Here is a 24578-nt window from a genome sequence, read left to right as displayed (position 1 = left end):
ATAATATAGAGGTACGATTTGAAAGTCCATTCATTAAAATGATTCTTGCAAAGATCGAAGAACTTTTGGAAACCTGACGGAACTATCAACGAGAGGCCAACATTTGGAAAATTCTCCCTATGCTGGAAAGACTCTCAAGGTGATTTGTTGATTTTATTAGAGATTTGGCGCAAATCGTGTCACGTGAGAGCGTTGCGTAACGTGGAATGGTCTAAGAATTCAGGGGATAATGCATGCTAATTAAAAGCGAGAAACCAGATCGGAAGTTATGCGCGAGGTATGACTATATGGCTATCGGGCTAACTGCATCCACTGAACGAATAATTATCTTAAGTGACTGGGCATCCGAGCTCTAACCGCGTTCGTAAAAGTTACGAGTATCCTATTAAGCATCCATTGGACGCTCTCCTCTTCAGAGAAAATTTACATCGTTCCAATTGACTCGAATCTCCGGTGAAACCCGATTCCAACGCGAAATACTTTCTTCTGTGATTTGCGTCCGCTGAAAAAACTCTTTTTTCTTTTTCTTATTAAAAAATCGTTCAATTTTTTCTCTCACGTTCCTGCACGATTATTAGAATCTCGTAAAAAAAGGACAAAAAAGCACGAGACTTCAAAATTTTATCCGACAGACGTTTAGCTATTTGGTTTTTTTTATTATACGAATAATTCTCGAACGAGCGATACGATTTTAACGTTCCTGTATCGCTCGAGCCAGTGATTGGTTCTTTTAAAAATAGACACGTGGAAAAAAAGCAGTTCGGTGCTAACCGCTCGTAAAAGTTGCGAATGTTTAATTAAGGATTAATTTGCAGGCTGATAATAAATGGTTGGAGGGATTCCTACGGAGAAACTGAGAAAATTGTTGCTCGAGAATCGAGCGAGGCAAATGATCTCCGCGCGGGTCTATGTTTGTTTGAGTACTTATATATATATATATATATACTATACACGTACGTAGTATATTTACCGTGATTCCGTTAATAATAAGTATTACGACCTCGTTAATTAACTTTCGAAAGGCGTAGGTGGCTCAAAGCTGTCACCAGAACGTTGGCCAATTATTATTTTCCAGTTAATAATCAAAAAGCTCGATAAAAACCTCTTTGTGACCCAATCAATATGCCCATTTTAACGAACCGTACAGCCAATGTACAATATCCCATTTAAATGTTAATGATTTTCAACGGTTTTGCTCCATTTACCTTCTTATTCGGTTTGCTGGATTTGGAAGATTAATGAAATTAAGGGATGAAATTGTACAATTTTCCATCGCTGGATTGTGAAAGGCTTTTTCATTTTGACGAGAAATTCGTGTACGCTGAATTGTTTGATTAAAAGGAACGAATATTTGAACTATTCAGAGGATTTTGGTTCGTAGGATGGTTTTAGGCTCGTGGCTGAAGCGATTTGTCATTCGAATGCTCGTGCATTATCGACGTTCTTCTGGGCGAGATGAGGAAGAAAGAGAGGTGATGGGGGAGGGAGGCAGGGGGGGGGGATGAACTTGTTGCACAAGGAAAGCAGACGAAATGTAGATTTCGCTCTTACGACTCTGGCTCATCTTCTCACTTTTGCCACGATTCCACCTCTTTAACCCTGTTAGAGGCTCCATTTTTTTAACATCAACCAGATTGGCCTGGCCTACATTCGAGTCGCTTCAGGAATTACCCTCCTAATTCGCTAAATGTATCGAATTCATTCCCCAAGTCCGTTGCTATTGTCGTTTTAATCAAGTTTTCGCATCAATTTCTCGTCCAGCGGAGATTTTCAATAAAATCGACCTTCGTAGTAATTCGACGCCTCGCTTTTTATAAACAAGCCTTCACTGCTGAATTCAAAGCAGGAGGGCTTTATTTTGTTTCACTCGAATTTAATATCCGTTGAATCGACCACTAATTGAATGTCAAAAACGACAGGATTGTTATTTTGTTTCATCAATCGGGTTGAACAGCTGATTGAGTTTTTTCCTTTTAATGGATTACGAATGTTAATTTAAAAAATAGGATTGTCCTTTTTCTCGCATTACGCCTTGGCACTATTGTGTTTAACTGAAACGAGGTGAACATCCAAGGACACCTGCTGTCATTAGGGACTACAAGCTGCTGAACGTGTACCACCCCTGGGAGGCCTCCAACTTTATTAATTTTCCCTTGTCCTCTAATCTCATCTCGGATTTTTTGTCCAACGTCTAAATCAACCCTTTGTTTATCTGCACCGTCAAGTTTTGTCAAGAGTATGTGTGTGTGGCGAACAAAGGGTCACCACTGCCTCCCAACAAAAACCCAAACAACTCAAACAATTCTCTCCTCTTTCCCCCTCCCCCCTATTTGCCCATTTAAAACTTTTTCATGCAGCCCTCTGCAAACCAAAGTTTTTCTCTTCTTACTTCTGTCCAATCCACTGCAATTCTGTACTCCAACGTTTCCTGATTATTCTGCTAAATAAATACCATTGATTATACAAATTATAATCAAAGTTTTTTAGAAACTCTAGTGACTCTAACAGTATATAAATCCTCCTTAGAGATTTCGCAAGTTTTCTCGAGTGTCTCCAGTTTGACATCTCTATCGTAAATTTCTCGAGAGAATCGATATTAGCCAATAGGAAATTTTTACGTGTCCCACCTACGACGTGTCGTCTCAATTTTTTAACTTTGAGATGGCAGATTTAACATGGCAGGTGTGACAGTGTTGATATTCGAATGGCAAAGCTTCCTTAAGCTGTTGATCGTTCTAGTAAAAAAAAATCAATTTTATTCCTGAAAATATATCAAACGAAGAATCATAAAATTATTATAAACCAAGGAAATGGATTGATTCGGTATGAATAATAACCAAGTAATGCACGTAATACAGATGACCACTGGGAAAGAAATTATAGTTGTTGGAAAGTTTGTGTTGGAAGATACAAATTGTGAATGGAAATAAGTGAGACTTTAGAGGCAGTCTGGTTGATTTATTGGAATCAATAAAATTTGTCTCAGGACGGATAATATTCCAGGGATGAAGCAGTTCGTTCTCTTAAAAGTTTCTTGGCGCGTACGCGATATTATCTGGATAAATCGGTGCGTGGGACGATTTTTCCTAGGTTCGTTTATTAAAAGTAGACGAGGAAAGGGAGAAGAGGGGGTTGGTGGAACGAGAGAACTCTCGATATAAATATTTGACGCGCAATCCCAGTTTCGATTGCCATCTGTCGAACACTCGCTGACGTATTGCCGCATAATTTTAGTGTCGTGACGTTTTTGCCTTAAAGAAGCCAGACAGATGCCCCGTTGACTTTGCTTCCGAGGCTTCTAACAATATTCAACCATCTAATCCAGCGATGCCCACCTAGAGCTTGGAAATATCTAAATTTGTACAAACCTCGCAATCGAGTAAAATAACGACTGTCCGATCGATTCTTGATTTGGTCCACTTGATTATTGGCCGATTTAATCGGAATCTCGCTACTTGGGAATTTAAATAAACCGAGGGGTGAATTGACAATTTTAATTGAAAACATTTTTGAACCACTGCAGTCAGGAATTATTCGGTAAATTATCTGGATATAATGATAATATTGTCTTTCGTGCAATGGCTTAATATCTCGATAAAGAGTGGCAGTGGTTCTCAATTGATCGTATAAACTGATCCAGTGCGTTAATTAAGACAGTGTTGACCCACCTAATGATCGGTGTTAATCGGGTTCACGAAGAATTCTGGGAAAGAAAATTCGCAACGTAATAATTGGCGCATGAAGTCATTAAAAAGGTGTTAAAAGTTACCACAGATCAAAAGCGTTTCTGCCTATCACGCCCCCATTGTCCGTGGTTCTCATGCTGATTTTCGCACGGTAGGAGGAAGATTGGCCACTGGAAAAGGCATTCGTGTTTGTGTTCGCTTTGAACCTGCTAGGCGTTCCTGGCCTTCGCCGAGTTCTCTCATAATTCATTAAACTCTCATTGATAGAAAAAAACGACGATAATCCTTACAATTTCTCTGTCGACGATTAACCAACAATACTTGGTTTTTTCGTGCGTAAAACTTGCAGCAGTGTAATGTAATCGTAATGCTACTGATTAATATTTCACTGAAACATGACGTAACAAGGTCAATAAATTTTCTATTCAATTAATGAATGAGAAATCATTTTTTAAATGCACGTATTAATTTTTACGTACAGTCAAGTTATTCATTTTTCTATTTATCATTAATTCAGACGCTTAATGAGCGAGGGTGTTACATTGTCAGCTTTGTGTTGAAAGAGGAGAGATATAACGTAGACTTGTAAAAGGAAAACTAATTGTTTGATGGAGAATGGCAAGGACTCTGATAGCACACGATGTCCACGAGACATTCTGAGCATGCCTACTGGACGTGTGGATTTCCTTGGGGCGTTCTGAGGATGTTCTTAGGATATTTGTGCTATTGGAGGAGTGTTTGGGAGCTTTGACTGTACATATTTGAAAGTAGCATTCGGTGTTGGCTCCTCAAATACTGAATTGTAATAAATTCGTACCGCTACTAACACAAATACTTTTCCAAAATTAAACGTTTAATAATGTACTTTGTTTAATCAGTAATTTTCCAAGAGCTCGTGTCATTTTCCATGACACGTGGTCGAATAATTTGTTGCATTTTTCGTTTATCGATAATTCGGAGGAATTTTTAGGGCAGGAGTTGTTACATCGTGATTCGTGTATTGAAAGATGAGAGATAAAACATGGACTTGTAAAAGAAAAACTAATTCTTCGACGGAGAATGGAAAGGAGAGATTTGTAAGCTTTGTCTGTATACATATTTCAAAGGAGCATTCAGTGACGACTCCCAGAATACTGAGTTGTAATAAATTCGTAACGTTACTAACACAAAAATACTTTCCTAAAAATGCAATAATTTTTCAAGAGCTCGTATTATTTTTCATGACACGTGGCCGAATGATTTGTTCCATTTTTCCTTTATCGATAATCCGAGGGAGTTTAGGGAGCACGGGTTGTTACATCGTGATTCGTGTATTGAAAGAGGAGAGATAGAACGTGGACTTGTAAAAGGAAAACTGATTGTTCGACGGAGAATAGCAATAAGGAGAGATTTGGAAGTTTTGGTCGTACTTATATTTCAGAGGAGAATTTAGTGGCGGTTCCTCTTGCGGAGGATTCGAGGAGGTTTTGTGGAAGTTGACTAGCTGCGCGTGTCTGGCCTGGAAGCGAGGTGCGCATGCGCAAAGAATTGACGTAAAAGCACCAGCTGGTACCCAGCAGCAGCTTCTTCAACCACGCGTTCCACCCACGCAAGAGCCCCCTCGGACCGTAAACCCTTGCTTACCTTTCAATTTCTTACCTCACCTTGCCGAAAACCCTTTCAAAACGGATACAGAATCACAGCGCTGAACGGAAGCATTTCTCTCAAATACCATCTCACGAGCTAAAAACTCCCTCGAATATTTATCTCTCGATAGATCCTAAGCTCATTCCACCCTTAGCCTTTTTATCGCGTAAACTTCATCACTGCGAATCTTCCACCAGGATAATCCCACAAATTTCTTTTTGAAGACTTTCATTAATTGATACAAAACGCTAATTCAATACATAATTACAGGATTAAAAATTCTTTTTGAGATTTTGTTTTTTTCTATAGATCCTAGATGATTAGAATATTGGATCTAGCATAAAATATTTTACAACGTAATCCATATGTACCTTCGATCACCAGTGACTCTTATGACAATCAAAGTGTTAATGGCTTACCAGCGTTTTTTGGTTGACCATGTATGATACAAGAAGACGGTTTACTGTACAGCAACCATATTACTGCTGATAAAAATACGAATGAATCGGAATACTATTGATACCCTAAATGAGATTGACTGCAATGAGTTGTTGAGCCAATATATAGCATCAGTCGATACATCTTTGTCAGCCACAAGCTTTTACAGTATGATAAAGCGATATTCTCGTTGGAGGTTTGAGGTTTCGGAAGGCCAGCCGGATTGCACGGTACCCCAGAGGATTCCACGGGTGGCCCTAGGGCTGAGAGTATAGCTCTATCTGAAATCTTCCGGATACTCCCCCCCCCCCCTCCCCCGACCTTTCCCACACCACCAGCCGTTTCATTGTTCGGGAAAAGCACAGCGAAGTAATAAATCCCTCAATCTTTCATGCTTTACTTGAATTCTAAGTAAAAATTTCTTCTTCCATAGAATCATCGAGTGCACCCATCGACTGTTGCAATTTTTCTTCGCTCTCCTGACAAAAAAATATTGTCAATTTTTAGTTTTAAAATTGCATGCAATAAAAGAGGTTACTGGAAAAATTTTATGAAGAGTCTACTTGTGCGTGGTTTTGGACAGATGTGGAAAGAAAATTGTGCGGGCACCCACGTGCCTGCCCGCTGCAGATTGTGACCTTGGGGGGTCATCCATTGGCCATGTAAAGTAACGAACTCCAGCAAGGCTATCGACGTTGTACGTGCATACATGGATTCGGATAATATCACTCGTGGGTTGTCTTTGGACGTTCTTAGGAAATTCTCACGTTCGAACTAAAATTGAAAATAAGTTTTGTTGAATTTTTCAATTATGGTTTGTATTATTTGTACAGTATACTATATGTAATGTAGTGTAATATATTTTAGTCAGCTGACGTCACGCGTCATATAGACGAACGCACCGAGAGCTTACGTAAGCGCGGTTTATTATATTAAACAATACCAAGGCCGGAAATTGTTTTGGCAAACAAATTAACGGACGCGTATACGCAGGTGTTTTCATTCATTCGATAAATTTAGCTCTCTCGCAACAGCGACACTCAACTATCGAACTGTTTTGACAGGTGATCCAATTTTTCTCACTGCTAACCAAGGAAAATGCTCTCTTTCCACGCCATTCATACAGAGTTACTTTCCAATTAATTAAATCCCGTCTTTCACCGATCGATTTATCTCTCCTTCCAAATCTGGATTAAACAAATTCCTCAGCTTCGAATCTCTCGACCCAGTTCCTTCATCCTTCTACCATCTCGCTTTGTCTTCCTCGAGTCCGTCTCTCTTGTTCGTTCCTCTTCAATGTGGACGGCAAAAATTCTTTGGTCACCCAACTATTAATTTAATAGGATTTTTGTGCTTTTTTATCTCAACTCGAATGCGTCCTTCGTCAAACGTCGAGACGGATAATTAAGGGACTCGTTGGGTAGTTTGGGTATTATCAACGTTTCTCAGGGCATTCCCTCAATTATCGATTTGAACGTTTCGATAACGACCGTTTCCATGCTTACTGGGTGCCTGTATGCATACTTACTGAATTGTATTTGGCGTACGCGAAATGCGGGTTATTCTGTACTAAGTTCTTGTAAGGATTGGTGTAATAGTCAAGGTGGGAAAGCTCTGTGTATATAACATATCGAGTGAAAATTGGAAAAACTGCCAATCGAAACTTTTGCTCCCAGATTTTTCACGTTTATGTTGCACATGTGGTTTGATTACTTTAAAGAAAGTTCTTATATCTACTAGAAAAATTTATCTGCTTGGTAAGAATTGCACTTTGTAGTAAATTCTATTCATTATCAAGCTTTAAATTTAACGAGAAATAACTTTAATTCCAATGATCCATCGTAATCGAAACTTACAGCATTTTAATATCACTCATTATTTGTCTTCTTTGAAACTGATCAGTGGAACATTCGTACATTATACACTATATTGTTAAAATAATGCAAAGTATACAGGTATAATGGATCTCTCTAAATACGATATTGCGAGATATCGACTCGACTTTAATTAACTTCGATAAATCACTGAAAGATCCTCGAACGAGAATTGTCAGTATTTCTTGCAACGAAGTGGAATTGATTTTCTGATTAGAAACGAATGAGAGGCTAACGTCGACCTATCCTGGGACTGTAACAGATTTCCACAGAGGTGGACTTAAAATCGTTCACAGTTATTTTTTTAAGTAACTTAAGACACTATTAGGTTTATAGGTTAGTCGTGGAGAAGTATCGATACGCGTGATTTTTTTGGAACGGAGCGTGAAAAGCGCGAAGAAAATAGGTTAGGAAACAAGAAAAAAAATTGAGGAGAAGCTGTGATGACAGAGTTCGTGCGGAGTCTCTCAAGGACTGATTTTCAAGAGTCCGCGATAGTCTCGTGCCTCGCATCCGCTCGTACGTGAAATTAATTCAAACAACTCGTTGGAGAACAATGCTGACGTAATTCTCACGTGCTTCGGTATCGAAGTTCATGATCGCTCTCGCTCTCGGCGCCAGTCGCCAATTTATCCCACTTTTCAGAAATTCGAGAGCAAACTTTCCACGTTAGTCAACGGTCGACTAGGGAACACATTGTGCATCGGTAAAATGGCGCATGCGCATAACCATCGTGGCTGTTTTCGCGTGGAACGAAGAGATTCGGAAGCTACTGGTTTGACCGAGAGTGAACGGAAATTATTTGGGCGTCGGATGTTTTGAACAGGCGTGCGTTTGGTGCTTTGATTGGTTGGATATATGAAAGAGAATGGAAATGAGAGACCTTGGTGGTTGGTTGGTGAAAATAACGTAAATAGGAAAGGTTTTCAGACAATTATGAAGTTGTCGATGCAAGAAAGAACGGTTTGTGTTGGAACGATTGATGATAGCTACTGACAAAGATGGGAACGACAGGCATAAAGATCGATGACTGTGCCGGTGCTGGAATGATGCACGTACCCAAACGGCTTGCGAGGACAATTGTCGAGTTTAAACTATTGACGTCTGTCCCGTTCTTGTGATCTCACACGAGCTTCGACAACGTTCACTCGCAATCCTTCTTAAGTTTAACTGATTAAACTCGCAAAAGATTACACTGAATCAATTTTTTATTCTCTCGTGTTTACATGAAGAAAACGTTCATCTCGATAGACTAGCTTTGATATTAAAAACGCAATTCAGAGTTGCACCGATTTGTCATTGTTGTTACTATCAAAACTACGCTTGTACTTGAACGATTTTCAAGGACAATCTTCGAGTATAAAGTGCGTAAACTAAAAGCGTTTTACTGACGTCCGTTCCATTCTTGTGATTAAAGTTGTTACGTTACGTATACAGCACTGATCCGCGATCGTTTCCAACGCGATGAGTGTAATATCAATGACTTTTTGAAAACAAGTAGCTGTAGTAAATATTACGATCGAACTGATCAATTATTATGATTAAATTAATTTACATCAAGAGAAGTTAAGGTGTGTGAAATAAATCTGCAAGAATTCTTATCGCTAAATTGAGATACACAGTGAAAGGATATGCTTTCGTGGAATTTCGTTGCGTTTGAGCTTGCTTCGTGTTGTGCTTTGATGTCGTCGTTGGACCAATAAAGGCAGGGCGATCCCGTGTTCGGTGCTTTCCGTTTCTAACAATAAGTATCCGTAGCGTTGGAAGGCTACTCTAGAGAGCCTCGTAAACATTATAGGTTTCAAAGGTGACTAGTTAGAAAGTGCAAACCTCGCTACTTTATCACTATTATAAACGATGTCACCCGCTGGACTAATAGCTTTATCTCTTTCTCCGTTTTATTCTTTTTCGACAAATTTCAACCACAAACGTTCTCCATTTATCGTTTATGCTCTTACCAGTAGTACAAAATAAGTAACTATAACTACTCTCATTTACTGAGGCTCTATCTTTAGTCCCAAACATCATTGCATTTTAAATACAATTCAAAAGCGACCAACTAGAAAGTATTAAATTCCGTTTTATTTTGCTGCTATTATAAACGATATCACCTACTACTGTACTAACCACTTTATTTTTTTCTCTCGGTTTTATTCTCCTTTTCCACAAATTTCAACTACAAACGCTCTGCATTTCTTGTTGATGTTTTTTACCAGTACTAAAAAAAAAATAAAATAAAGTATTATCCTCCCCTTAGACTCTATCTTTAGTCTCAGCCAGATAACATTACGTTGTAAACATTACAGGATTCAAAGGTGACCAGTTAAAAAGCATAAACCAGGCTACTTTGTCACTATTATAAACGATGTTCCCTACTGTACCAACAGCTTTATTTCTTTCTCACAGTTTTATTCTCTTTTTCGACAAGTTTCAACCATAAACATTCACCATTTCTGGTTGATGTTCTTACAAGCAACCTAAAACAAATATATATACATAACTACTATTCTCTCTTACATTCTATATTTAGTCTCAGTCAGATAACACTGTGTTTACTCTTGAGACCACCTACCGTAGATTTTCAAGCTTATCTTAATCGGTCTTGATCTTCAATCCGCAAATCTGGATTTGCCCGGTGTTAACCACTTACCGGATGTAGTTTTTAATCAGATTCTTTTTTGATGATGATAACAATAATAATACAGAATTGTTTATCGATATACCACAACTTCCTCTCTTTATTTCCTATCGAATTGAATAACCTTATCCGGCAGCTTTCCGGCAAACTAAATTTTTATCTTGTTTATCCTTTTTTACATGATCACATTGTTTTCACTTTTACTCTTACCTCAGATATCACAGTTATCCCTGTGTTTCGAGAGTAGTTTTTTCTCTTTACTCTATAAAATAAATTAAAGAGGCTACCTCTTGAAAATTAATTTTCTTAACGCATCCTCAAAATTATTCTTAAAAGTTTTTTATACTTTATACACGCCCGAAAATGTAAAAATATGTTCTTAGACTTCTTCAATCTTTTTCTCAAATTTTTATATAATATTTTTAAAATAATAAAGATAAGATATTTGTATAAAAAAAGTATATTTTAGCAGTTGCCAAAGAGTAATAAACCCTTAAAACACTATTGGAATCTATATGTGGAAGAGAGAGGACTGGCTTATCGTCTTTGAATTTGTGACGATCGTAAGGGTAAAGGGATTGTTTAATTATCTCTTTTCAGACTTGGAGAACTTGGAATTACCATATTTTACTTTTCATCGATACTATCTATAATAGTATTCGAATTATAACCGCAATATTGGCACTCCACTCTTCTCCAATGTCAGATCCCAATATATACGGCCGAAATATTGCTCCGAAGAGACAAATGAAGGAAAGAGAGAGAGAGAGAGCAATTGTAGAAAATTAATCTTTTCCTACGAATCATCAAGTTCATTATCGTATCACTTCATGTATAATTAAATATTTGCTATTTCTACTGCATTGAGTACTATCGCACTGCTGAATTTGTTGAATAACGTCCGGTTCCGTTATCACAATATAGCTTTTTCCATTTCTATTTCCACGAGTCCTGTAAAACTCTTTAACGTTGAAAAATCAAGATCACTGAACCAGATTCTCATGCAGACACTAAATTTTTCGTAAAATCATTGTTCAAGAGCAACAAAACTTTGCGGAACTGCTCGTACTGCAATTTGCAATGTACACTGTATTGCGTTGTGGAATATAACTAGACGGAATGATCAAAGTGCGATAATGCTACGGTTCCCGGAAAATACTCGCTGGAAAATAATAATTTCCCGCTTGGAAAAATTCTCGCTAATTATTAATGCTAATCGTACATTAATGTATGCAAAAACGCTGAAGAGCTTAAGTCCCTTTTCTCGTGTTTCCAATTCGTTTAAACGCGGGCACAAAATTGTTAACCCGGCAATGGGCGCGCGGGGTGTTCAGAACACCCCAAGAATAGAAATCTATTGGTAACGTAGCGAAAAATTTGTGCAGTCACTTAAAAATATTAGCGTTTAATTAATACAAATAATGTAAAGAAATGCAATTGCTATTGTATACCAAAGGGAACTTCGCATAGATGATATTTATTGAAAAATAAATCTGTATTTGTAAATGTTTTACGTCTAATAACGAAAAACAAATGGGGTGTCCGTGGCACCCCACGCGCCTATCTACGTAAAAAAAAAGCACGCGCCTATTGGCGGGTTAAAAACATTTGTACCGTTTCATCCGACATCCTGCAGTATTCTTGAAACTATAACCTAGAAACTCGTAAGCGTAAGTAGTTGTACGTAACGACACCTGGTGTTAAAATTTTGAGGTTAAGTCTTCTGCGATCCGTGTGATAATGCTAATCCGTTGTAAATAGCGTCGAAAATGAATAATTCGACAAGAAAAATTGTTTTATTCTTAGTGAAGAAAGAAAATAAAAAAAGGACGGTTATAAAAGGTTGAAACTCGTTAATATTACTTGTAGAAGAATGCAGCGTAAAGTGGTACGAGAAGTTTTATTGTTGTTTTGAGCAGAATAGTGGAGTTGTTTCGTGTGTTGCTCTGAATTCCGCATCGTTTCCCTCCATTCCATGCACAATTTTTCGATATGCAGTATCGTTTCTTTTAGTCTTCCGCGTAACTAAACCCAAATTGGTGAACCTCAACGATTTCCCCCCTTTCTCGAATATCAGAAAACACTTTACTGTTGATACTTTGCAAATTTTTAATGTAGCGTTTAGTTTTTAGCCTCAAATAATTTATCCTGTTGCTTTTTGTCGTTAATAAGTGGATTTTCCTATAACAGCGAGGAGAGTAAAAATGGTCTAGCTTAGCAATGGCGTAGGAGCCGGAAATCCGATGAAGAAAGCTACAGGGTGGAAAATTATGGAAGGGGAATTACAGCGACTACCACCCACTGCTCGGGGTCGCATTTCAAAGGACGTGGGGATGTGGAATAAGAGACTAGTTCATGTTTGTGAACGATGATAAGCGGATGGATTTATAACTATTAGGTGTAGCTCGTTATCAGCGAACCGAAAAAACAATGGCACGTTGCGTCGACGTCGATCCAAGAGCTCTGAGAGACTAAAATGTTTTCTAAATGGGTCGTATAATCTCTCATCCGAATACTTATTGCTCGTTCCTCCTTCCAGTATATCGACGTTTGTTCACTGCCGGATCGTTCATGAAACTCGCGTGCATGGGCCCATTGGCGTAGCCACCTGTAAAATTTATCGAGACATAACCTCAAAGTTTTAGCATGAAAAAATTACTCGACTTTTATTCTTTTTTCAACAATTAGTTTCAAATATTGTTACATTAATTGTTAATTGCAAATCCTAACAGTAGAAATATCCTGAAAAAATCCTTAAAACATTCTAAACGCGTATTCACATGTGCAGTGGACATGTTGAAGGTGTACCCTGAAAACTGATGTGTTCTATCAGGAAAAAATAATTTTATCAATTGAATTTATTTTCTTGCATATTTAATGTTTTCTCGTATATCTTCTCCAATTTTTCTATCAGAGTGTGCAACTAGCGGTTTTAAACTCTGGTTTCGTAATCGTTGTTTCGATGATAGTAGTGTGAAATTCTGTTTTTTACGAGTACAGATAAGGGAGCTTTACTGGTAACGCCCGTGTCTTACAAGCACACTCCTGTCTACGAATTTGTGTCGTGGCAGATGTACTCTCGAGTTCAAAACCCACTCGAGAAACTCAAACTTTACTCGACTGGGACACGCCAGGAAATATTGGTTGCTAGCTGACAACTTAAACTTCGAACATTCGTGCCTTTTAAATGCAAGGAAATTAGATTTAATGTCAAAACTCACTTTGAAACATAAGAAGTAAATCGAAAAACTGTTTAAAAATTTATTCCGTAAAGTATATTTCTTGCGTATACATGCTATTATCCAAAACTATTTTACGGAGTGCCTAGTTCTGAATGGATAAAGAAAATGTTTGAGAGTAATAATTTGCAAGTACATAAAAGGAGCATTTTCAGTAGCAATAAATAGCAAGTATGTTAAGTAGCACAAGGAAAGATCGAATGTTGCGAAAGAGGCCAAAGACAAGCCGAGGATCGAAAAGCTGGTTGGTTTTTGGTATTCGGTCAGCGAGTTGGAAAATATCAGAGAAATATATCTCCAAATTGGATGTTACGGGTACAAGGACAATTTGAGTGAAGTTTCAGATGTTTTTCCTGTGTTTGAGGAAAGTTTCTGCTTGCTGGTAGAAAGTTTGTTGTATTGGTGGTAAAGAAGAAATTCAAGAGAAGAGCGAAGAAAATAATAAAAGACGAGTATAAGAACGGAGCAAATGAAAGGGTAAAGGGAAAAATTTACAAAAGTAGTATTGATAAGAAAAAGAAAGTGAACAAAAATATTGAAGCACCAAGGAGAAAAAGGCGGAAGCAGAGGCGAGGAGGTGGACAAAAAAGTTTCTATCGGTTACCCTTGACAACGTTCTAATCAATGATTATGGTCACGTTGGTTATTTATATATGATACGTGTAAATGTTTGAAATACAGAGTGAAACACAATGATTCTGTCTATTACATTGGTGGTAAAGAAAACAATTTAAAGGATAAAGGTACAAAATAATAAAAGTTCTTATAAGAAAAAGAAAATGTAAGACAAGCGGAGTATATACAAAATATGGAGGTGCCAAAAGGGAAAAGATGAATGAAACCAGGAGGAGGGCGCAAGAAATTCTATCGGTTGCCCTTGACTACGTTGCAATTAACGATTGCAGTACTCTTCGGTTATTTACGTATGTTAAAGTATAGACATGTGCACTAATGTAAAACGTGATGATTCTGTCCATTAGCACTAGTGGAGTAAGTGCAATTTGCCGAGTACTCTGCCTCCGTAGAATATTAGTATGATCATGCTACGTGCATGAATGATGGAATTGCACTACCAGCCAGTAATTATTCCTAGGTTTAATTACCCACAACAATCGACTTCGCGTCTGTCGTTGCTCAGAAGAAATTTCTACAATATCCATCTCACTTGCACCAGTAAATTTCTTTGGCCCACGCTGAAAAAAATCCATACTACAATACTTCAATTTTTACAAAGATACAAAATAAACACTCTTAATCCCACTTACCTCGCACTGAACGAATCATTGATCGTGAGATCATCAAAGCTACTCATACGTGAAATTATACATCGAACAGCTTCATCCGACACGTCAAGGTTCAAATCTTGCAATAATCTTGCTGTAAACGATAAAACTCCTTTCTTTACCAGTAAAAGGCCAAACAATAAATTATGTTTCACACGTATGACCATATTTCTATTCGTACTCCTGAATTTTTATTTGTATATTCGATTTTCACTCACTGCCAATATTTACGTTTCATTCTTTCCCCAAACCTTGATACATTGTTTTTGAAGTTCAAAGCGTGATGCAGTATATAAAGAGCGAAGGAGAGGGGGTGGGGGGTAATAACGAAAGAATTAATAGCTCCGGGGATTTGGAATGAACGCTATGAATGAGGAAATGGAAAAATGTGTGTGAGTCAGAGCGCAAGCAATAATTGGGCGAGGATACCACGAACTGCTGGATGAATCGAGCGACGAAGGGGTGAGATAAGGGTAGGCGAGGAGAGGGGGGGGGGTCGATCAGGGGTTGGTTTATTGGGCCGACGCGGACTACTGCACGTGGCGCATCGCATCGAACAGCGACGGAACGCTGGCCAGCCGCGATTTTATTGATTTTCTTGGCACGTATACCGTCGTATACACGACGAAAGTCGAGCACGAGTGTCGTCAACCCGGCGAGAACGTACGGTTCACAGAAATAATCCCTAGCCATAATACCATACACAATGGGCAGCATTCTCACAGGGAAACGTTTAAAAGCGAACGTCCAACGAAAATAGTTTCTCACTGGTAAAATAAAAGACTTTTCAACTGGACGATAACATACAATAAAACTAATCTTCGATTCAACGAGAACTCACACACCGTGAAAATAAATTCTTGGCACATACAGAACTGGATAGGCTTGTATTTGCTTTAAGTTATTCCTCCCCCCCCCCCCCCTTTTACCCTTCTTTTTACGTCGCCAATCAACCTTGCATACGTAATTACCTTAAGGACTACGCGCGTACCATGAAAATTTCATGACCGATCCTGAGCCTTTGGCCCTTTCCAGAATAATCGAGTAACAGCGATATTACGGTTAAACAGAGAAACGTGAAACAATGATTTCTGAGAAGAGCCTTGAACTAGGGAAAGGAATTTGATGGACAAATTATTCGAATGGATAATATAAAACTGCAAAGTACGCGTTAAAATTTAGAAATCTGTCTTATTGAAAAATTCGGTTTCACTACGAGCTACGTTATTTCCAGGAAATAAAACTTGAAGCGCGTGTTACATCATGAAGCAATCCTCTTAATTAGCGATCATAATCACAACGATGCACACGCGAAGAATTATAACCCTAATAAAAATTACATCTCCACAATTGAAACTTTAACCACTACTGATCGGCTCTTATCTCTTGGATATAAACAATAAAAATACACTAGTCTCAGACTATATTAATTCACAATTTTCCAATCGTAAATTTTCTGATGTAAATAAATGCAGATTAGAGGATACACTGGAGTTTATTGAATGATAGAAAAACCGAGAGATAAGAACCAATGGCAAATTGGGCTTAATGGATGTTTATAAACAAATGTGTGGAATGACTTTCTTTGTTTTTAGCTTTGTCTTTTCGCTGGTGGGTTGCATCATGCGTCGTCGTAGTATAATAATCCAGCAGCACGTGGCGACGTTGTCAGATCGTGGAAATTTGGCAGGACTCTCGATAATGGTTACATCAGGAGGAAGATGAGCGAGGAAGAGGAGGAGTCTGCAGGGATTGAACGAGACGCTTTGATTTTTCCACGTGCCATATATTACGCTTATTGTTAGGAGGAGATTCTCGAGAAAGATCGTGGCAGGCAGGATTGTCCGCGCTTGTATGTGTGTTTGCGTACGCGTGTGTGTATGTGTGTGTGTATGAGAGAGAGTATTAGAGAGAGAGAATTGGCAACAGTGTGGAGGAAGGAAACGTGCGTCACGGACGACGCTGACTGCTGACACGAGTGCGCGCCCACGAGCTGGGACAGACACGAGGAAAGGATAATTGCAGAGTGAATTCTTTGCTCTAATGCGGTTCTTGTACCTGTACTTATATTCGTTTTTCTTACTCCACTCGACCCCTCTCCTCTCCCGTCCACTCAAACATAACCTCAACGCACCACAGCGTTTCGTTCGTAAACACTAAACACCCCCCCCCCCCTACACTGTTGACGAGAAGCATCCGTTCGTTTGACTCGAGAGTTCAAAAAAGCGTCCAACTGCTTTGTAAATATCTGCGAGCTTCCACCGGAAGATAACCTGTAAATGAATAATTTTGATCGGATAAGTTTTCAATGTTGGCCACGAGTCGAACTTATTACGTTAATGCAATCTCGTTGAATTATCGATCACACCGGTATAACAATTTTATTAAAGAATACGCGCGCAATCGCGTGAACACACACATAAACACACACATACAAATATTTGAATGTTGTTCATAAATGGGAATTATACTTAACTTATAGTTGTGTTTGTGTCATGAATAAAAGAAAGAAGAGAAAGATTGTTGTGAAAAGGCTTGGTTGAGCCACGATTGAAGAGACGAGAGGCAGGCATCGGCAAAAATTTCACAGAATCTTATATCTAGTATATGTTATGTAGGAGCAAAACAGAGGAAGAAAATTGGAAGGAACATAATGATAAAAATCCGATAACGAAGCGATAACGGATAAGAGTTCGAATCTATACGTGAAATGATTTTATTCGAGTTTAGCAATGAGGGAGAATGATTCTACATAAAAATGATGGAATTGAATCTCAAGCTTAATACAAAAAGAGTATATTACGCGGTAAGATTGAACTGATTTATAATATTACTGTAGTGTATATGAGAAATAACAGGGAGGAAATATAAGATGTGTAAATTTAGCTGAAAGAAAAAAGATCTAAAAACGGGGATGCGACACAATTTAACCGAGTTCTGTTGAGGTTAAAGAACCATTTAGTTAAAAGTGTATAATATATAAATAGGTTGTACCGCTCTAAATCCCAGAGTATAAATGCGAAAGAACCATCTATGTAATTATAAGTTCTATCAAGTTTTTGCACAAGACCCTTATGAACCTCCTTTCTATTTTCATTCAGAAAAGTCTGGTGAAAAAAATGTGTATGCTTATAATTACAAAGATAAATAAATTCTTACGTCTTGGGGAGATTTAAGTGATACACCCTGTATATATAGTATTATTTAAATAAAGATATAAATATATACATATATTTAGATAAAGATAATATATTAAATGATTTAGTTGAGTTGTACAGAAAACTTTAGTTAAATGACAATTTTAAAGACGGCTGATTATTATTAGCGGCAAATCCATGGCTCGTACGATAAGGATTTTTTTAACGATAAATAAACAGGGGAAAGGAGAGGAGGGGGAAAAAGGTCGGAAAATTGCGTTGCCCCGATTTGAGTATACATGCTAATAAAATGAAATTAGAAAATCACAACAGCAAGAAGTCGTGCACACACGAATCCATAAACACGTAAATACACACATGCAGAGATGTCCCTACCCAGAAATGTAACAAAAAGGTGGGAATGATGATGATAATGATAATGATGATGATGATGATGACGATTATAATTATAGTTATCTGTTAAAAAAAAAATATTGCGCCAAAGTTCGTACAAGCGACGTATTTATCTGTACGTGTAATAGGGACACGATAGGGATTTTTGTGAGTAAAAGAAATTTAACAAAGAAAAAAAAAGATGGAATATACATATAATTATCGCTATTTTGCATCAAGAGTATTGTAAAGTGAGATTTGTCTCGCCTTGTGATGATTATGTTACGTTTGTAAATCGTAGCCGATTATAACTGCTATGAATACATGTAGACCATTTCTCAATTGGACTTGTATTATTTGAACTAGAGAGAACACGATATGATTTACTATTAATGGATATGCCAATCTCATTTTTGTAAATATTAATTTAAATAAATCCTATTGCAAAGATTGTATAATTTAAATACTGCCCTTTTTTCATTGCCGCTTCATTTCTCTCACACTTTTCTCCATTTTCATTGTCCATTTTACTTGATTTATGTATGTATAATGGTATATATTATAACACATAATTGTTTACTCCATATGTATACATAGCTATACATAACAAAATTCATCCAGCTGACTTTTGCATGGAGCTGTCTTGCATTATTTGGAAAAGGATTAACAACTTATGCATATGGTATAACCATTGTTCATTTGGAGAATGCATTAGCATAACTGTAAGCAACTGCGATTTATTTAATTATTTATTTATACGTTCTACTTACTCGGCCTTACCTCTCTTTCTCTCTTTCTCAGTCATGAATATTGATATGCAAACACGGAACATCGTTCTAAGCTAGTCTCTCAGCAATTTCTGGAAAATAAATCAAAAGTAAGAGTACGAACAGGTAAGTATTCAGGATTAAAGAAAAGCAAGATTGAAAGGGTAATGGAAAATTAACGATTAAATCAGAATTTACCGTTGAGTTTCGGGCCCTTATAGATACGCTGCATTTGAATATTGAGAGTAAAAAAGTAGAAGAAAATCGATAGAATGAAACTAATACAACAGCTGAGTTTGCCATTACTTTTTGAATTTATCTTTGATATATCTTTTGTTTGGTTGCTTTTGATTTTGTTTTTAGAGTCAATGTCATCCCTCGTGCTATCGATAGTGTGTTCTCCGCACAGCCTTATCTCACGCATGTCGCATGATAAACCAACCCTTCTGTCCACAAATGGCACCATCGCAACACCGCAAAGCCAAAGCCATATCATTCGGGCCACCTTATCAAGCCAATACTTGACTTCCCAGGCTCTGCACAAGGGCTACGAAAAGACCTCGCTTCTTCTCCATTCATCCAATCATGGCCAAGGACCAATTAATCCGTAGTTCGTAATATACCAACGATATCTCTCTCATCAATTATTATTCCTGATTTTTCTTGTCCAATTACCATGTTAGGTTACAATCTCACGCATATCTTAGTATAAGTCGATGGTCCATCCTAGGTGAGAGGCAGCGTTCTTTGATCATATCGGTCCATTGTATTTGATAAAGAAATAAATAGATGCGTCAAAGCTTATTCTCGAAGCACGCAACTTTGCTTTATTACATATATATATATATATATACTATAGCAAAGAAAAGCGCTAAGCAGGAAAGGTCAATCGTTCAGACGCTACCTATTGGAATTGTGAGTAGTAGCATGACTGCAACCTGAAAAGAAAACGAAAAAAATGAGAATCTTTTGAGGTTATAATCGATAGGAGTGAAAACGAGAGAGCAGAATATTTCTTAACAAATAAACGAACGAACCAAGATGGAAGCGTTTGATTAAGCAATTTTCATACGGGTACATACTATATTAAATATACATGTATATGCATATTGTGTATACTTACTTGTGCGCGCAGATTTGTCAATAGTTGTGTGTTCAAGTGTGCGCATATACAAATAACACAACAAGCGTTTGCGAGTCACGCGTCATTTTCAGGAAAGAGAATCGAGTCTTCTGAGGAGGTTAAGTAATAAACTATTTTTCGTTCTGGTCCGCGGCTCGTGTAAATTCGAGAATGGTCTTGCGGGAATGCAGGCTCGACGAATGATTTTCATTGACAATAAGAGTTTTCGGTAGGCGACTCACGTAACGACAGGAAATTCGAACGCCTCCGGCATTTAGACTTCGGCCAGAAGCTAGAAGCGTACGTGACCCGCCGATCGGAATACCCGAAACTTTTGTTTTCTTCCTCACTCTTTTTCTCTCACCCCCTCCCCTCCTCCTTTTTATCTTTAATCGTTATTCATTCTCTTTCTCTCGTTATAATATAATACTCTTCCAATTTTTTACCTATTCTCTACCTTTGCTCGATTTCTTCTTCTCTATTTACTCTCTCTTCTATATCTCTCTTTCTTTCTTTTACTCCGCTGATCAACGCTTGGTGACAACAAAGAAAAAAATCTACTTTTAAAAATATTCCAATATTACTGCTGACCTCTCCGCGATCACAGCGCCCCACTACGATTCTTAGTCGAACTACGGTAGAAAAATAAATTATACACGGCTGAGTTTATAATTGTGAACAAAAATTGCAAAAAAATTTCAATATTGTAAACGTTTTTACTATTATATCTAACTATTGATTAAGTTAGACGCGTTGAGCGCCGTAAAAAAGCTTTTTGATTTATTATAGAAGATGGTTGATACATTCTGCGAGTCTTATTTTACGGTGTTCGACGCGTTGGAGAGTTCTAGTGGACTTGTCGAATGAGATTGTATATCATTTAAAGAAAGCGACTAGAAAAAGCAGGGAAAAGTAGCGAGAAGGATATGTAGTAACTGAAAGAGGAAGAAAATTGGGATAAGCAAAAGGGAAATGAGGAGAGGGAGAGAGAGATGAAAGCTGATTATTATAAGCTCGTATTAAGATTTTCCAATGAGTGCGTATGAGTGAGTTTTGAGGTATTTTTCTGGCTGGGATACTGTGATTTGGAATAGGTGAGTGAGAGAGAGAGAGAGAGAGAGAGAGAGAGGAGTGAATGAATGCACAATCGTTAATATTAAGCGGATCAGTGTAAAATTTGTTCATTTTATCGAGTCTGGCCAGGTCGAAGCGTACGATTCGTTCCGTGTCCAGGAGCCTCGCCATGGGATTATATCAATTTCCTTTCAATCTTTATCACTCTCGGCATGGAGATTTTATCACTGGGGACTGGATTAATTTTTTACTCGTTCGTTTAAATTGGTTTGTTTTTTAACAATTTTCAGAAAGTGTAGCGAGGCTCTTGTAATTGACTGGCAAAGGGAGAGCAACAGGGAGAAAGAGGAAGGAAGAAGGAGAAGAGTTGCTACAATCTCTGCGACCGTATTGTGATTTATCATTTAAGTGTTACTATGTAAAGGTACCTTTTTTCTCCGGACTTGACTGTTGTCGCTGCTGCTGTTGTTGTTGTCAAATACCCAAGGGAGAGCGTATTCGTCTTTTGTACGGGCATCTCGCGTATCAAATCACGTTTGTTTGTTTCTCGTGTTCTTTCTTAAGCCAAAGTGACCTTGGCCAATCTTGAAAAACTTGCGACAAATAGCCCGCTTATGCTTCATATTCATAGACGACATGGACCACGTAGCTAATAGTCAAACTAGGTATAATCGAATCGTTAGCGCCGCGAGATCGACTTTCTCCCCTCCCTTCCGCTCCCATAGTCCCTACAGCCTACAGGACTAATCATGTGACGAACCTCGAACCAAGCGAGCCTTTAGAGACGCAACGCAGCAAACCACGCGCGACCATCAGCAATTGCCATGTTATTATGGATTTTACTTTGTGTACGGTCCATTAAAGACGAACCACGTACAGTGGAATATCATTGGTCAGCGGTGTACAACGGAAACTTCTCCAACAACGGATCGAATTGGATGAAAAATTCAACACACTATTGCTATTCGAGAATAACTAGAAGATACAGGTATAAATAGTGCATACGTATATAAGTTAGACTTGTGTGAAAAAGCCAATTGGGCCTCTTTCGCTAAGGTAAAGTTTTAATCGTTTTAATTGACTCACGGTTGAATAGTTCGAGGGTCGACCGGGTTCATTCGAGTATTTAGAGAGAAGGATCGATTAATGATACACGTCTGTTTGGTATAAAACGTGAGACGGCCAATTTCGGAGTTTTTGGTTTTCAAGTACTCGATAAAGTTTGTGGCTGGGTGCTTGGGTTAGGTGAGGAGAGGGGAGGTGGGTAGGGGCAACAACAGCATAGCGTTCGTTCAGGTCGCTGAACCAATCTCCGTGTATACGCTACGCGCAAGCTTTCAAGCAATAATCAACGGCACCGAAAATCCTGCAGAACGTTTCGCTGTTTGTTTCTCGCGGTAGTTTCATCGTAAAAAGGTATCTCACTTCATCGAGTTTCGCTATTCGCTATTAAAATATTGATCTTTTACTCAATCTGATCTTGCAAAAACATATGAATTATTTAAGTGTAGGAGGGGGGGGGGGGGAGATCACTTTATCGCCCCAATAGCACAAATATCCTCAGAACATCCTTCGAACGCTACAACGATATCCACACGTCCAGTGGCCATGCCGAGGATGTCCCTTGAATATCGTGTGCTATCAGAGCGACGAACCGTATAAATCGAAAAGCTTATACATGACTTTTTGTTCAGATGCAAAAAATTATCCATTTGTGGTAAATTATGCATGGATGGAAAATTGGTCAGTTTTGTTGGAATGAGTCTGAACCGTTTGTTAACGAAATGACCGAGAAGGTCCATCTTTGCGGATTCCAAGAAAATTGCTGCATCTCTGTTTAACGAAAACCACAAATGGGACTTTTTTGCTGCCATTTGTACTCGAGCCGAGAGGATTTTACGACAGTCGATTCGATTTATGGTAGGATCCCGTGGAACAGAGCCAGAAAGAGAGAACAAGAGTTCGGTGGGAACTGAGATTTAATTTTTGGATATTCTGCGTTTTAGCTGCTACATACGAGTTGCGTTTTAATAGCGAAAAGGCGAATTGTGTATTGTCGGAGGAAAGATGATAGAATTGGGTCGAGTCACTCTGGGAAAAACCGAAGGAATTCTCGGCGTATTTTCGTTCGGAGTGATTCGGAACAGACGACGAGCAAGATTTTTATGCATAAGAGAGAAAACAATGAAAAAGAAGGTGAAAGAAAGTATTAACTAAATGCGGGTTCAAATTGTATATGTATAAATCATAGAGATATTCGACTATGTGATCGAGCCGTGGCTAAGTTTGTCTGTGAACGTAATCTTAGTCGTATGAAACCAAAAATAAACAAACATGTGTTTTAGGTTATTTGTATTTAAAGAAACATCATTTGAGCTAATTGTTTACTACGTATCCCTCGTATCTGCGAATGATTATAAGATCAAGTTAAATAAACTAATTAAATAGTTAAAAACAATTTTGTTATTCCCCCCTCTCCCCATTCCCCTTTACCAGAGACCTATATACGGTAAGTATTAGTTTGATACAATTGCAAAATGAGTGCTGAATATTTGCGAGCACGAAGAAAAATCAATTAAAAGACTTCTGGTCTGCCTTCGTTTATTTAAGCATTTGATGGTTTCATCGTTTAATGAACGGAGTGTTTTAAATTGGCCAGAGCTTAAAAACTGACGCAATATTTTTCTTCGTGCGATTTTTTCAATCAAGGCACCATATGCGAGCGAGTACCCTGGGTATTTTGCTGCTAATCCCTTTATCGGTTAATGCAGACTTACTTTGGTTCAATATTCCGATCAATACCATACGGAAAATGTAAAAATTAATTTACCCAGTATTTCGACCAAATTCAACAACAACAATTAACGATTACTCAAACTTCAGAATCCTTCACATCTTTTGCAGGTAAGTGATCGAACGTCCACTACTAAATTAAATTTTGTATAGCCCATCAAACAATATTTCACAGCCAAATGTTTAGAATTAATTTTCTACAAAGAAGCATATTAGTATGCTCGAGTCCTTCGCGGAATTTTCAGGGTTTTTCTGATGACGGGGTGCGTAAGTTGATTCTGATTTTTCCTGGCAGCTCTTTTCAACCGGCAATTAGTCTGGCAATTGCGAGTATTTTCTCGCAACGAAACTGGGGATTTTTAAAAAGCTTGTCGGGAAAAGGAGTAATTAGACGGGCGCGAGTGTTTTACATATAAATAGCGAAATAAAAAATGGTCTATAAATGATGAACGAGATTTTCTCAGTTTCTAAAGATGCGATTAATGCCGCTCTGTAGATTTCTGGAAG

At 38.1% G+C, this 24578-nt stretch overlaps 2 protein-coding genes across 5 annotated transcripts in view; one reads left to right on the top strand and one right to left on the bottom strand.

The window, feature by feature from the left end:
• Window positions 1-18783, top strand: part of Pka-C1 (Protein kinase, cAMP-dependent, catalytic subunit 1) — a 29465-nt gene extending 10682 nt beyond the window's left edge. For both annotated transcript variants that reach the window (XM_066743695.1, XM_066743686.1), the window contains one exon: window positions 16380-18783. The gene's annotated coding sequence lies outside the window, so the exon portion shown is untranslated. The remainder of the gene's footprint in view (window positions 1-16379) is intronic.
• A 38-nt stretch (window positions 18784-18821) lies between these two features.
• LOC136783492 (uncharacterized) lies at window positions 18822-23718 on the bottom strand. Of its 3 annotated transcripts, none has more exons than XR_010824274.1 (3): window positions 19280-23718; window positions 19085-19173; window positions 18822-18952 (listed from the first exon to the last, which is right to left on the bottom strand). XR_010824274.1 is itself a non-coding variant. In XM_066743710.1 (2 exons), exons 1-2 carry the CDS (start codon window positions 19575-19577, stop codon window positions 19151-19153), a joined length of 321 nt encoding a protein of 106 aa, XP_066599807.1. In that variant the 5' UTR covers window positions 19578-23718; the 3' UTR covers window positions 18986-19150. The 3 variants fall into 3 exon arrangements, 1 of the variants encoding a protein (XP_066599807.1); XR_010824273.1 differs by having other exon boundaries at window positions 18938-19044; window positions 19095-19173; XM_066743710.1 differs by lacking the exon at window positions 18822-18952 and having other exon boundaries at window positions 18986-19173.
• Window positions 23719-24578: the final 860 nt, after the last annotated feature.

Source organism: Prorops nasuta, unplaced genomic scaffold (genome assembly GCF_024137725.1).
Source record: "Prorops nasuta isolate Cenicafe-Biocafe unplaced genomic scaffold, Cenicafe_Pnas_1.2 PNAS00002, whole genome shotgun sequence".
NCBI classification, from domain to species: domain Eukaryota; kingdom Metazoa; phylum Arthropoda; class Insecta; order Hymenoptera; family Bethylidae; genus Prorops; species Prorops nasuta.
The sequence above is the reverse complement of the archived record's forward strand: the minus strand, read 5'-3'. Positions and strand labels throughout refer to the sequence as shown.

Bases quoted from the DNA above. Each gene is read 5' to 3' on its own strand.
- LOC136783492 (XM_066743710.1), bottom strand. From the start codon at position 19,577: ATGATATGGCTTTGGCTTTGCGGTGTTGCGATGGTGCCATTTGTGGAC. The intron at 19,174-19,279 runs GTAAATTCTGAT...TTTATTTTCCAG, and splicing joins TAAGGGCCCGAAACTCAACG to AAATTGCTGAGAGACTAGCT.